Consider the following 13,482-nt stretch of genomic DNA (forward strand, 5'->3'; position numbering starts at 1 on the left):
CATTTTTTTTTTTTTTTGCTCTTCAGAAGAAAAAAAAATTTCTGAGAATTGCTGCTAACTTGCTGCCAAGTTCATACACTGTTCCACCGAGTTCGCAGTACAAGTTCACACAAGATCAGTTTTCTCATCTAATCATTGTTCCTTATGGAAATAACAAAACTCAATCAGACCAAAATCCTGGCTGCTGCAGAATTCACAAACCTTAAATCTAAGGTTAAAATGTTGCCGTGAATGCGAATTGCCAAATGATGACCCCTATATATATATATATATATATATATATATATATATATATATATATATATATATATATTAGGGTTTAATGAGAATTTGAACTTGGACTAGTATGTCGACACGTGCCTACACCAATATAGAATTGGATAGCTAGAAGTAGCCTAGCATCGTGAAAACTGGAAAAGGAGTCGGTAGACTAGTAAAGTCATCAAGATCTGGACATGGAAATTAAGCATACTGTTTTTATTTTTTTCATTAGGGTTTTGATGTAAAGAACCATGGACATGTGAATCCGTTTTCATGTTTGTTTCTTGCCACTGTTCTGCGTGCTAGCTAGCTCCTCTTCGTTTTCACCTGTTTCAGCTTCCTCTGGCTAGCTGCTTAATTAATCCATTTGAGACCTGCAGATATCTCAGCTCCCTTTTGTATATTTGCTGTCATCTTTCAGATACTAATCAATAATCTCTTACTTAACTCCTAGAGGTATCCATTGTTCCCAGCCATTTTTTGTTAAATGAGCGAATGGATCATCTTCTGTGCTTATCAGACCCGCCGAGCAATCCCTACTTTGCTTGTCATTTGCATCCAGTTTTGTATTAGACTGTTTCCAAGCTTAGCATGCAGTCCCCAGCATGAACTCTATAGGCATAAAGGCATTAGTACTGATATCCTCTAAGTGTATTTGATTTGAAATTCATTGCAGGTCATGTTCAGATACTAGTTTCACGTACTGAATTCTGGGGTCTCCTTTCACCCCTCTTCCTTCTCCGATCCTTATTTTGTTTAATTTGGCACAGTTGACATTATTAAACACATTACTACATTTCAACCATTTCCAAATCTCTCAAAACCCTGCGGGCTAAACTCATTTCTACATACTTGTGAAAACGACCTGTTGGAAGAGTCACTACTCACGATTCATGAAAAGTATAAAATATTCACTATTCAGTCTAGAAATTAATTAATGTATTAACGCCAAGTATGGAGGTAGCTAGGAAACTATTAAATTATATATTGTCGATGAAGGATTCAAGGAATGACTCAAAATCTTTGTATGTTATATGTTATATAACAAATTTTCATGTTGTTTCCATTCCGTTGATCCTAAATTCCTAATTCATAGTTTGATTAATCTTTTGATATCCTTACTAAGAACTAAGTACTTGTCAAAAAACTTTCAATCGAGCTATAATTTGTTTTTGTTTTTTTTTTGAAACGCGAGCTATAATTTGTTTATCACCAACAGAAATCACTAATACCACTTCAATTGCTCTTTAATTTGTTTATATGTAAAGGCCGAACGGCTTTTGGACTTTGTTAGCAATTTCTGATAAAAGATGAGTTGGAGTTGAAGTGCCGAATCAGCGCCTGATCAATATTCCAAACTCAGAGGCCACTTTTCCTGATAAGAGTTGAAATTGTTGACGAAGAACTTCCGCGAGGGACGGCCCCGGAATTTAACTTGACATAACCTATTTAGGCTTTGAGGTTTACTTTTTCTTTAACTACTACTTGTGAGGTATGTAACTTCATAACCGTGGTTATAATAAAATTACAGTAGCCATATAGCTAGTAAATTAACGTCATCCTTTTCTTTAATCTGCAAATCATTTTCTAAAATATTATCTAAAGATTTTTAAATAAAATACAAAAGGCACACACTTTTTTTGAGTAAAATACATTGCTTTTTTGCTTTAGAAGACTTTTTATCGTGGTTTAGGATCTTCTTCTGGAGTTTCCTGTAACATTCCCCATGCTGAGTGGTAGATCTGTACCAATTGTTTAAAAAATGTAATACGCATGTTCATATACCTTCTTCGTCTCTGATTTTTGCTTTAAAGCTATGCAGCAACAGAGAAAAACAAATTTGATTGGTCTAGTTTGAGAGGTCTTGTAGAGGATCTAAGTTAGAATAAATTTGAGTTCTAATCTCGGATTTGTTCCAGATGATTTTTCCAATTAACGATTGTACTGTTCTTCTATTAAACATGATGCTGTTTTCCTTGGGAAAAAAAAAAAAAAAAAAACTGTGCCTTGGAGGATAAGAAAATTAGGGGTTCTAAGTTCTAACATGATGTTTTTGTATTTAATTGGCGTCTGAGTGGCCGACACACGTCACTCTCACAGTACTGGGTGCTTATTTATGTTAGGTTTAATTTATGGGAACTCAATATACGATCCTATTTTTTCTTTTTCTTTTTAAGCTTGCTCAGGAAAAGACATAAAATTATCTCACCCTGCTTATAAATTATAGCCGGGGAGACTCACCTCGTGTATACAGAAAGATGCATTTTTTGATAGACTTGAGATATGGAATTCTACCACTCATAAACCTTACCCTTCAGTTCCTCACCTCCCGAGACAAAGAGCCCGGCGACTTTGCATTAGAAATTTACATTTTCCCAAACAATCATCATCCCATTATGAAAATGGCATATCTTTTTCTTTTCTTTGTTTTGCTGTTCTTCCTTTTCACCTCTTTCAAACTTAGTCTGATCATAGCCCAACCAATCCATTTGCGAGTTGGGGATTTCTCAGGTCCTTTTTGTATCTTGTTGTTGGCCTCGATCTTGTTAACCCCTTCGTTCTTCTGGATCGTCTTCCCTGTACTTTTAATTCTAACTCCTTGGTACCCATTGCTTAGAAATGTATTCAAGCGCACCTTACACTGTATTTACCACACCCTTCGAGCTATCCCTACTTTTATCATCACCTGCATAACCGCCCAAAATCAAGAATATGGAGATCATTCGATAGATATTGAACAGCAAGCAGTCGATGATCAACATGCCCTAGTTTAGAGGCCAAGCAGCAGCTTGATGATCAACAAAGCTTGGCGGAGGAATATCCTATCTTGATGATATATGGTTTAGTATATATATAGCATCCAAAACTTTGAATCGCTTAATATATTTATGATCTCCGGCCTGTTTATGGATCGCCAGCTACCTAAGTTGATTACTATTCCAGTATTCCTCAAAACTACGTATAGCTCGTCTAGCTTCAACATATTATCACTTTCCCTTACTTCCCTTCATCTTCTCTTCTGCTCCAAACTCTCTCTGCATCTTTTTCTCCTCCCTCGATCATGAAGCATTCAAGCTTGTTAAGTATCCCCCACCTCCCCTCCTTTCTCCCCTCCGTCCCCCTCCCTCTTCTCCCGGCATGAGTTGCATAGTTAATCAGATCTATGATTGCACGTGAACTTGCACAGTCCTATATCCTAAATCATTTTAGACGATGATTCATGAGAATTTAGTCCTTTTTGAGTTTTTCTCTGGTTATAAGGAATTACTCCGTGTATTTCCACCAACAACTACTGTGCTACTTTGGAGAATGATCACAATCGAGATGATGAAGAGTTCGATCGGATGGACACTCACAGCTCTAAACTTGTATCAATTTCTCATCTATCGACATTGCATGTAAAAGCCTCAAGAAAATCCATGAAGGAGCTGCGAAAAACGAAAAGAATAAAGTGCACCGATGTAACGGAAAAAGAGTCTGCTGCCCGTGCGTGATCGAGGATCAGAATGCCCAGAGAACTAAGTCTCTTTATTGTTATGTTTTGAGGTGAAGTTGTATATATAATTAACACGCATATGTTATAATTAAGTCGATGTAGCATAAATGGGTTTTCTCACGCCTTTTATGTATACCACTAATAGCCACACCTTTATTAGTTTGGGAATTAAATAGGAAATGATGACAGGCTATTCAAATCCTCCATGGCTCCATCACAATCCAAGAACTCATAATATAACATGAACGCCCTTTTCAAAAAATATATATATATATATATATATATATATATATATATATATATATATATATATATATAACATGAACGCTAGTATCACACGACTAGTTAAACATGAATATATTCAGGTTAGGGTTGAGTTAGTTAAGTTTGCAGTTTAGAATATACAGTGGTAGCTAGGCAATCCAAAACCAAAGATTAATTATTGCACGCAATTAATTAAATGAGAAGTCAAATAAAGCAATTATACAAAAAGTATGAAAAGCGAGAGAGATCATCTTTATAATTGTATTATTAATCCCTGCTATATATGGAAAATAAATTACTATAGGATTTTAAATTAATGCAGTGCAACATGAAAAAAAATTACATAATTGATAATTCTCTTTTCAAATGTCGGTATCAATAAATATTGGTAGTTAAAGAAGGTATAATAACAGTGAAAATATTGATAAAAATCAACCTATACACATAAAATTTGAAGATTTTAACTAAATAACCTCTAGAAGTATAAGATATATCGACTGCTAATTCCTTAGCTAACGATGTACTACGTCAAATAGACAATTCATGATTGATTGAATTGATGTACAAAGTGAAATTGTTAATGAATATCACTTGGTATCAACTATAGCTAATTTTGGAGGATTTTTTTTTTTTTTTATATTAAAATATTTAATGAGGTTCTTCTGTTCACAATGTTAGCAGTATTCCTCTTAATATTCCACATTAGATATTAATCTAACTAGTTTGTGCTTTCATAATGGCCATTGATTCTGTGTCACGTGTTTGTAATCTGTGCTCTCTAGCTCTAGCATATATTGCTGGTTTCAGCTCGTGAGTATACACCAAGGCTATCATTTCTAATACAAGCCTCTATTTTCCTCTCCATTTCTCTGTTTTCTCTGCTTTCCTTATAAACACTTTCACACGAGGTATAATTTGTTAAAGATGAAGATAGGTTTGTCGGAAAAAAGAAAAAAGAAAACAAAAAAAGATGAAGATAGGTTCATCGTAATTAGGTAGTTTTAGTAATTATGAAGATCTGACTCATAGACCTAGGTCTAGGTCAAGGTCAAAGTCAAGCAACGAATTTTCTAAAGGTCGGCAACTCGGAACTAATACATGTGGCATACACAATCAAGAACCTCAATAACGACCAATGGGGTCTAATCCGATCTATGGACTCAAAACATGAAGAATAAAATGCGACTAGGATGGCCCAAGAATTATTAATATCCAAATTGTGCTTTAGAGCAGTACCATTTTCTCCAGGGCAGTTCAGAAAAGCATATTAATTAGGGTTGTAGACTAGTAGACTAGCAGCATCATTATTTGATGAGACCTGAAAAAGAGTGTCTCTGTAGACTACTAAAGTCGATCGGTGGAGATCGAAAATTTCCTGGAAACTAAGCATATGTTATCTACTAGACACTGCCTGCTTCCTTATTCTGTAAGCCTTTCGCAGTACATCTTCAAAGTTTCAAGCCCGGCGAAATTAAATTACACATTTTAGAGTTCAGGGTAATTAGAAGATTTTGATTCTTAAACAATTATTAGTGTAATCATAAGCTTATGCCCTAAATCCTTTGTCTTCTCTTATCCAAACCCACATTCCTTATTTAAATCCAAATGAAACCTTAAATTAATCTTTGAATATGTAGAAATGTTAAGCTTGTTTTACAAAAAGAAGGGAAGATGATAAGTTTTTAGTTTGGTAAGCTGAATTCAACAGCAGTGTTGGCTCTTGTTGAGTGGGATGACACGTGTCAAATTATTATTAGTGGGTGATTGGAAATTTGAGGACATGTGATCTTTTCTCCGCTGATTAATGGTGTCGTTCACATGATTACTGCGAATGCAATATATTTTAGTTTCTTATAAAAAAATGAAATAGAAAAGTTAATTAAATGCTCAGTACCATTTAGTCTAGTGACATATGTCTTCTTTTCTTAAATAGGAACTTATGAGTTTAACTCAAAATTAGTTATAATTATTGAGATATTGATGTGATAAAAGAAAAGGTTAATGAGACACCTTTGCCCGACAAGTCCATAACTTTATGTTTGAATGTAAGATCAGATTAGGTTCAATTCTCAACTGTAGGAATTCCTTCTTGGGCTCCAAAAAGAACTCTGGTCACCATGATAGTTGAGTAAAGTAGCTGGGTGTGGAGCAAGATTTTCAGGGACCAATGAATACTGAAAAGTAGCTATGCCATTTCTGATCAAGGTCTAGAAAAGAAAATGCCAAAAATATAGGCAAACGAGCCTACAAGAAAAAAAAACAAACCTAATAAACCCCATTCCCAAAAATAGGAATCAAAGGGGGTGACATTTTATAGTCAACTATAATTTTATAGTATCCTTTTCGTTACTACTCTAATTTTCACCACGAACAATTAGTTGACCATTTTTTGACACAAAATAACACAACACACTACATGAATAACAAACATAATGGATATCGTGTTAACAGAATAGAAGAAATGTTGGCATACATATTAGAAGAATCAGCGCGATGCCGTTCTGATGGTTTTATCAGTATGAGGGTGTTCAGTTAAGAGGTTCAATTAATAGCTAACTGGTTAACAATTTGCCACTAAAAATAGTTCACAAAACTGAATATACTCTAACAATTACTGGTAATATTCTATTTTATCCAATTTAATCCTATGTTGGATAAAATAGTTACCAGTTTTCTATAATTTGCAGAGTTGTTAAAATTAACGTTATCCAATTAAAAAAAAAATTGGCTCAAATTTGCCATTATGGGCAAATCTCTTATCCTTTTTTTTTTATATTTAGTAACTATATTTGAACATTTCGTTCGGACAGGTTGGATAAACCCGATCTAGCGACTGATACTTTCCAAGTTAAGGAATTCAACGGCTTCTTTTTTCCATGGATGGACATTCTGTAGAACTATAAATATTGGTTGTAGCAACGTATTCTAACATAACCATTACTTGCTTAGAACCAGTTTTTCTCCTCTCGCTTTTCTGTGTTTCGTTCATTTGAATTTCGAAGATCATTAAAAATGGCTATCACCAAGCAGCCTGAACGAAACAATGAAGTTGTGAAATCAAGCGATGCATTTGTTGCTCCTGATATCAATGCATTTGGCCAGTCATTCAGGTACATGTACTATTAGTTCATATGATAAACCTAGCATCATGGTTTTATGTACACAACGGGTTGGATATTCCATCATGAACTGGAGTTTGACATGTTATTTGCAAATATAATGTCTGACTATATATACTAAATTGCTTTACTGCAGGGATTATAATGCAGAAAGTGAGAGGCAGAAAGGTGTGGAGGAATTTTATCGTTTGAACCACAATAACCAAACGTATGATTTTGTAAAAAAGACGAGAGAGGAGTACAAAAAATTGGATAGAGTGGAAATGAGCATATGGGAATGTTGTGAGCTCCTGAATGAGGTTGTGGATGAGAGTGACCCGGATTTGGATGAACCCCAAATTCAGCATTTGTTGCAAACAGCTGAGGCAATTAGAAAAGACTATCCGAATGAAGATTGGCTGCACCTTACCGCTCTCATTCATGATCTCGGGAAAGTGCTTCTTCTTCCTAAGTTTGGAGGACTTCCTCAATGGGCTGTTGTTGGAGACACACATCCTCTTGGGTGCGCTTTTGATGAATCCATCGTTCACCACAAGGTATTCCTCTAATATTTAGTTTGGAGAACTTTTTCCCCTTTTGAAGTACATTGAGGAATATTAATGATAAGAAAAAGATGATAAACTCATATTGACGGAACATAAATAGCCTTAACCCTTAATCATGTAAACGTAAAGTGTGACTTAAAATGCATGCATGAGGGTTAAGAATCAACATCTGGAAATAACATTACTCACGAAAAATAGGAGTCGACATGAATTTGGAAATGTGTAATTACATTAATGATCAATTACGTTGCACCAAATTAATTTGCTTTTGCAGTACTTCAAGGATAATCCGGATTCCAAAAACCCTGCGTACAACACCAAGAATGGAATTTACAAAGAAGGATGTGGACTAGAAAATGTGATGATCTCATGGGGTCATGATGACTACATGTACATGGTTGCCAAGGAAAATGGGACAACTTTGCCGGAGGCTGGATTGTTTGTTATACGGTATCACTCATTTTATCCTCTACACAAGGCAGGGGCATATACACACCTAATGAACAAGGAAGACAGAGAGAATATGAAGTGGCTTCATATTTTTAACAAATATGACCTCTACAGCAAGAGCAAAGTTCAAGTTGATGTCGACAAGGTCAAGCCTTACTATTTATCCCTTATTAACAAGTACTTCCCAGCGAAGCTAAAATGGTAAGATGATCGATCATCCATGCGTTTCTCCGATGGAGTCGTTCCTTAGGTTAATTTAAGAAGAGGCGTTGTGCTTCCTCCTGTTACTTTCTAAGCGAGTTGTACTTTGTATATGGTTTCAACTTTCAAGGACGAAATGTTTGTTCTTGTAAATTAATTATTAAATTCAATAAATTACAAATCGAATTACAAAAGTCTCCCATTTGCTCAATAAATTAACAAATCTAATATGGATCCTTCTACTGGTGGGATTTGTTTTGAACAAACAAATAATATTTCTTTTGGGCCTGCTCTCATGTTTTTTCATTTAAGCCAATACTTGCCTTTGATTTCATGCCAGCAAGCTTTGTTTTCTTCAAGTTCATAACTTTGTCTGCTTTCAATTTAACAAAAATCGAGTTGAAAATTTCTCTGCTTTGGTTAATTGTATCCAGTATTCGATCATATCTAATAAAAAAAAAATAAAAAATCAATCCAAGTAATGTTCTTTTGGGATAGAAAAGATCTTAAACCTATGCCCATGTTTTATGATTTCGAATGGCACCATAAGTAGATCCCTGAAGAAACTATTATAACCTACAGAAGTAATGACATGAAGTTGAGCTGTTTTCCAGTAGTTATTAAGAGTGATCATCACTCCAGTGACCATCGTGAACCTCCTTGGTCAAAAACCAACAACTATAACAGAATCTGTAGAGCACCTACTAAACTAGAACAAAAGGACTCTGGCACAACGGGAGACAAAGTAAGAAGGCATATTGCACCATGTTCCAAGACAGATATATTGCAGCCTTGCATTTCTGTGTAAGGCTATACAACTTCTTCATGCATCGTCGTTGACTCGCTCTGTACAAATACAGAGCAGTGGTCAAGCAGCAAAGAGAACACAATATCTCATGATTGGAGCATTTGCAAGACAGTAGACACATACTAGACACATGTTGCTAGTAAAAAACACGAGATGTGTCTCTACATATCTTTTCATAGATTGATTAGCACCAGCTTGCATGATCATTAGACTTCTTCCAGACATTCCGGATTAGAAGACTTGATTTCATGTGAGAGGCATATATACTCCATTTTCCATCTCTTCGATGTTGCAAAATGTTCCAAAAAGGAAAGTGGCAGATAAGGCAATTGGTTTAAGGAAAATAGACTCATAATGCACCAGAAATGGCTCTTTGGTTATCACTCATATCTGCATAGTTGAATTCATTTATTCTCCTGTTGACTTTTCAGTTATCCGCTGTTCACTTGATAATCCAAAAGGCACAGCAGCAAGAATCTTGCAGTAAATTTCCCAGGTACTTTAAGCTTCTCTTGGAAATTCAATCAATGCCCACCCATTTCCTAAATGCCTGAACATATTCAAGTCTTTTCCTCTGAGCATCCGTTCTGGCTTCTGATGCCTTCAAGTTCCTATAAAGATTCTTATGAAGCTTTAAAAACTCACTTCTGTACATCCACTTGTCAGCAAACATACTGTGCTCCTTCATATAGTTAATGACCTCCATGACTCTCTCAAAGTAACCACCACGGAGAAAGTTCAGCAGCAGGTACTCATACAGATCCCTGCTTACCACCAAATTTCCATTATCCATATTCCTCTTCATGTCCCCCCACAAGAATGTGATATTACGGAACATTCCTAGAGAAGAATACACATTTATCATATAGGTAAAAGTTTCCTCAGTGGGGTGCATTTTCAACTCCTGCATTCTTTTGTATGTCTTTAGAGCATCATCAATCATTTTGGCCTTGCAAAAAAAGTTGATGGAAGAATTGAACTGATAAACCCTAGAAGGAATTTCCTCTTTCTCATCTCTCATTTCCTGAATGAAAGCATTTGCCAGATCAGATTTACTGGTGGAAATTGATGCACTTGTACAAAGGGCAGTTGAGTCTACTACTGATAGACATGTCGAGGCAACCATCTCATCAGATAAATTTACAAGCAAACCAGCCTTTCTCATCTTTTTAAGCAATGCCTTTGCTTCTGGAAACATTTTTCTTTTGTAATAGGCTGTCAGGAGTGACATACAGGTACTGTAGCCCATGGGAGCCTCAGCTGTTTCCATGTCATCTAAAATGTCATGAGCAGTTTCTAGCCAACCTAAATGAATGCAAGCGTGAATAACATCATTGCCCAATCTGGATCCTCTTAATGAACATACATCCTTTTGAATTTTGAGTAAAAGTTTTGAAAGCTCGGAAATATCCCCTTCCTTTTTGTATTTGGTTATAAGCTTGGCCAGAGCTCTGTTGCTAAGAACAAGTTTCCCATTCAAATACATAACAAGCTCTTGTTTACCTTCTAATTTGAGGACAGAATCTTTCTGCAGCAGCTCAGGGAAAATCTGCATATTCAACCCAGAATTCAGATTATGAGATCCAATTGGAACAAGATAAGACCTTTGTGAGTTCTTCTTGTCTCTCTTAATTGGAAGAGACTTGCGATCATCACACATTTGTAATATAAGCTCACTGGCAGCAACCACATCATTAAACTTGAAATGCAAGCTCAACAAACTATCATAAAATTGCCGATAATGTTGAACAAATGGAGCTGAAACCTGATCCATATAACATTTATAATTCTTTATCTCCTCCCTCTGACCATTCAATTCATGAATTTGGGCAATAATGACAATAGAGTGTGCATCAGCAACCACTCCTGTTGCAGGCATCAATTCCATGATCTGCTGGCCTTTCAGAGATAATTTGAACTTCACACAGGCATCAAGAACAAGGTTAAAAATCATTGTATCAGGTTGCAACAGCTTTGCGTGGTCACTCTTCTTTGCTCTCAAGCATTGGAAGTGATGACAAATTTGAATTAAGAAATTTGAAGCAAGGTGAGTCCCAATCTCAGTCTTCACCATATGCAGAGCAACCAAGCACAGTACATTCATGGGGGGTAAATTCCTTTTCTCCAGCATTAATCGCAGAATCATCATAGCAGGCTTAGGCATTTGACAGCGTACTAAGGAGAGGGAGAGCTTTGTCAGGATATCAGACTGAAGTAAGTCTGATCTCTCTCTCAAATTTACTAGGACTAGATCACATGCTTTTTGTAGCCAGTAAGGGTCAGATGAATAGCACAGTTCAGTAATTAGCTTATGAATAAGAAAACCCTCAGGAAAGCCATGCAACCTTTTAAAATCAATAAATGATTCCCACACTTCATTCACTTGATGTTCCTTCAAGGCTACTTCGAGCCTTTTCAACATAGCTGCACGAGAAGAACCTTCCCAACACAGCCTTTCAGGATGAACAGCAGTACAAAAGTTTCGGGAAGATGAATTCCGATGCTGTTCATAGCTTATACTTGATACCGTAGAATTTATAGATCTTCCACTCGCAACTAATTCTGTATCATAATTTGATAATAGGGTTGTCCTCTGAATAACTGAAGCCACGTAGAATCCCAATGCACACCTTCTAGTGATGCAGTTGCGCCCAAGAATTTCTTTAGTCAATATTAGTGCCATGGATGTATCACTATATCAGGGACAACAACCAAGAAAGTATAATCACCATTAGACTCCACTGATAAACCTTGACCTAGGTGAAAAGTCATCACCAATATCTATTACCCCACGAATGATTCTCAAATTCATAACTTATATACTTTCAGAGATTAGTTCCTACAGGACCCCTTCATGCCCATGTTCAACTACTCATATCTGTACATAAAGATTAACTCAATAAAAATGCATAAGATATGCTGGTATTTACCACTATAATATCTAAGACAATACTACGACAAATAAAGGCATATAATCTGAATCCAAAACCACCATCTAAATCATATCACTATTATTGATAATATTGAAATCAAACAGGCATCACAGAAATTTATTTTGACGACTCATATAAAGTTCAGACAAACTATCAAAATTATAATCCTTTTATCAAAGAGTACTGCTTTAAGACTCAAAAAAAAAAAAAAAATGGTAAGTAGGGGGTAATATTTTGGCATTGGAGGGGTAAGGAACTTTGCTTACTAACTTTCATCGACTTGTGACATAAAACAAAATTACTTCAGAGAATTCGAATGGAAACTGGTCAGAAGAATGAACAACTTACATGGTCCAAAGTACTCATAAGCCTTGAGATTGTAGAGGAATTGGGTATCTATGATGGCATTTGTGCTTCTAACAAACGAAACATGGAATCTCTCATATGCAGAAAGATGGCTGGGGGATATATTTGCAATGTTATATTGACTTTGCAGGGATACATCATATCCAAGTCAAGTGAATCTTCCCACTCCAATCTCCACCACTTAAAGATCCACCTGCATTTTACACCTCTTCTAACTGATCAAAAACCATACCAAAAACTCAAATTCTATTTACCAACAAAAAAAAAAAATTTGAGCCTTTAAAATGAAGAACATGTGTAATGCTGCCAAAGGGAGAGCCTTTATAGATGAAACTAAATATCTTGCAACTCAAAAAGGACTAGAAACAGAAAAATTGAACTTTGGGAACAAAAACCCAGAAAATCAAACACAGTATGATTATCAGTAGAAGAGGAATGCATTCACCTAAAATTAAATCACAACAATTAAAGGTTTAGATGGAAGCATTATCTACTCAAGTTCATACATAAACTCCATTGAAATCAGAAACACAAAGATTAACAGCTGCCAAAAATTAACACCCAGTAGAAACAGAGAGGAATTAAGCACCAGAGAACTCACCGTTAATTGAGTCTGAGACCGCCGAGAAGATTTTTCATTCTTCAATTTTATGTCTTTCCTGCCACTTATCTGCAACTTATTTGAGCCCAAACGGCACCGTTTCATCTCCAGTTTCAATCGTACTTTTCCATCTTTACCCCTCCACGTGTCACAAAATCCCCCATTTGGAAACCTCCTCATTTTATAGTTGAGCTTGATCAAGTTTTAGGGTTTTAACCAAATTGAAGAAATCAGGAAGCCACAGAGAGAAGACCACCACCAGTTCTGCAATGGCCGCCGCTCCGTCACCGACCTCCGGCTATCCTAAGACGCCGGACGTTGTCTACGCCTCCATCTCCAGTCTCATACCAGTAAGACTCGACTCCTCCAACTTCACCATCTGGAAGTTTCTGATGACCACCATATTCAAAGCTCACAATCTCCTCGGCTACGTCGACG

At 36.1% G+C, this 13,482-nt stretch overlaps 2 protein-coding genes across 4 annotated transcripts in view; one reads left to right on the top strand and one right to left on the bottom strand.

Moving 5' to 3' along the window:
• Positions 1–13,192, bottom strand: part of LOC133742907 (pentatricopeptide repeat-containing protein At4g17616) — a 65,407-nt gene extending 52,215 nt beyond the window's left edge. The window contains exons 1-3 of one of the 3 annotated variants that reach the window (XM_062170611.1): positions 13,045–13,192; positions 12,426–12,636; positions 9,275–11,837 (exon numbers count right to left, since the gene is read on the bottom strand). In XM_062170611.1, coding sequence (XP_062026595.1) covers positions 9,665–11,827 — 2,163 coding nt within the window. In that variant the 5' untranslated portion in view covers positions 11,828–11,837; positions 12,426–12,636; positions 13,045–13,192 and the 3' untranslated portion in view covers positions 9,275–9,664. Of the gene's footprint in view, positions 1–9,274; positions 12,023–12,425; positions 12,659–13,044 lie in introns of all 3 variants that reach the window. The other 2 variants (XM_062170609.1, XM_062170610.1) reach the window with 2 other exon arrangements.
• LOC133745725 (inositol oxygenase 2-like) lies at positions 6,958–8,546 on the top strand. Its single transcript, XM_062173843.1, has 3 exons — positions 6,958–7,131; positions 7,277–7,676; positions 7,960–8,546. Exons 1-3 carry the CDS (start codon positions 7,034–7,036, stop codon positions 8,338–8,340), a joined length of 879 nt encoding a protein of 292 aa, XP_062029827.1. The 5' UTR covers positions 6,958–7,033; the 3' UTR covers positions 8,341–8,546.
• Positions 13,193–13,482: the final 290 nt, after the last annotated feature.

This window comes from Rosa rugosa, chromosome 4 (assembly GCF_958449725.1).
Source record: "Rosa rugosa chromosome 4, drRosRugo1.1, whole genome shotgun sequence".
Taxonomy (NCBI): domain Eukaryota; kingdom Viridiplantae; phylum Streptophyta; class Magnoliopsida; order Rosales; family Rosaceae; genus Rosa; species Rosa rugosa.

Coding starts and splice junctions, on each gene's coding strand:
- LOC133745725 (XM_062173843.1), top strand. CDS start 7,034: ATGGCTATCACCAAGCAGCCTGAACGAAACAATGAAGTTGTGAAATCA. Junction 7,132..7,276: donor GCATTTGGCCAGTCATTCAG/GTACATGTACTA, acceptor GCTTTACTGCAG/GGATTATAATGCAGAAAGTG. Junction 7,677..7,959: donor AATCCATCGTTCACCACAAG/GTATTCCTCTAA, acceptor TTGCTTTTGCAG/TACTTCAAGGATAATCCGGA.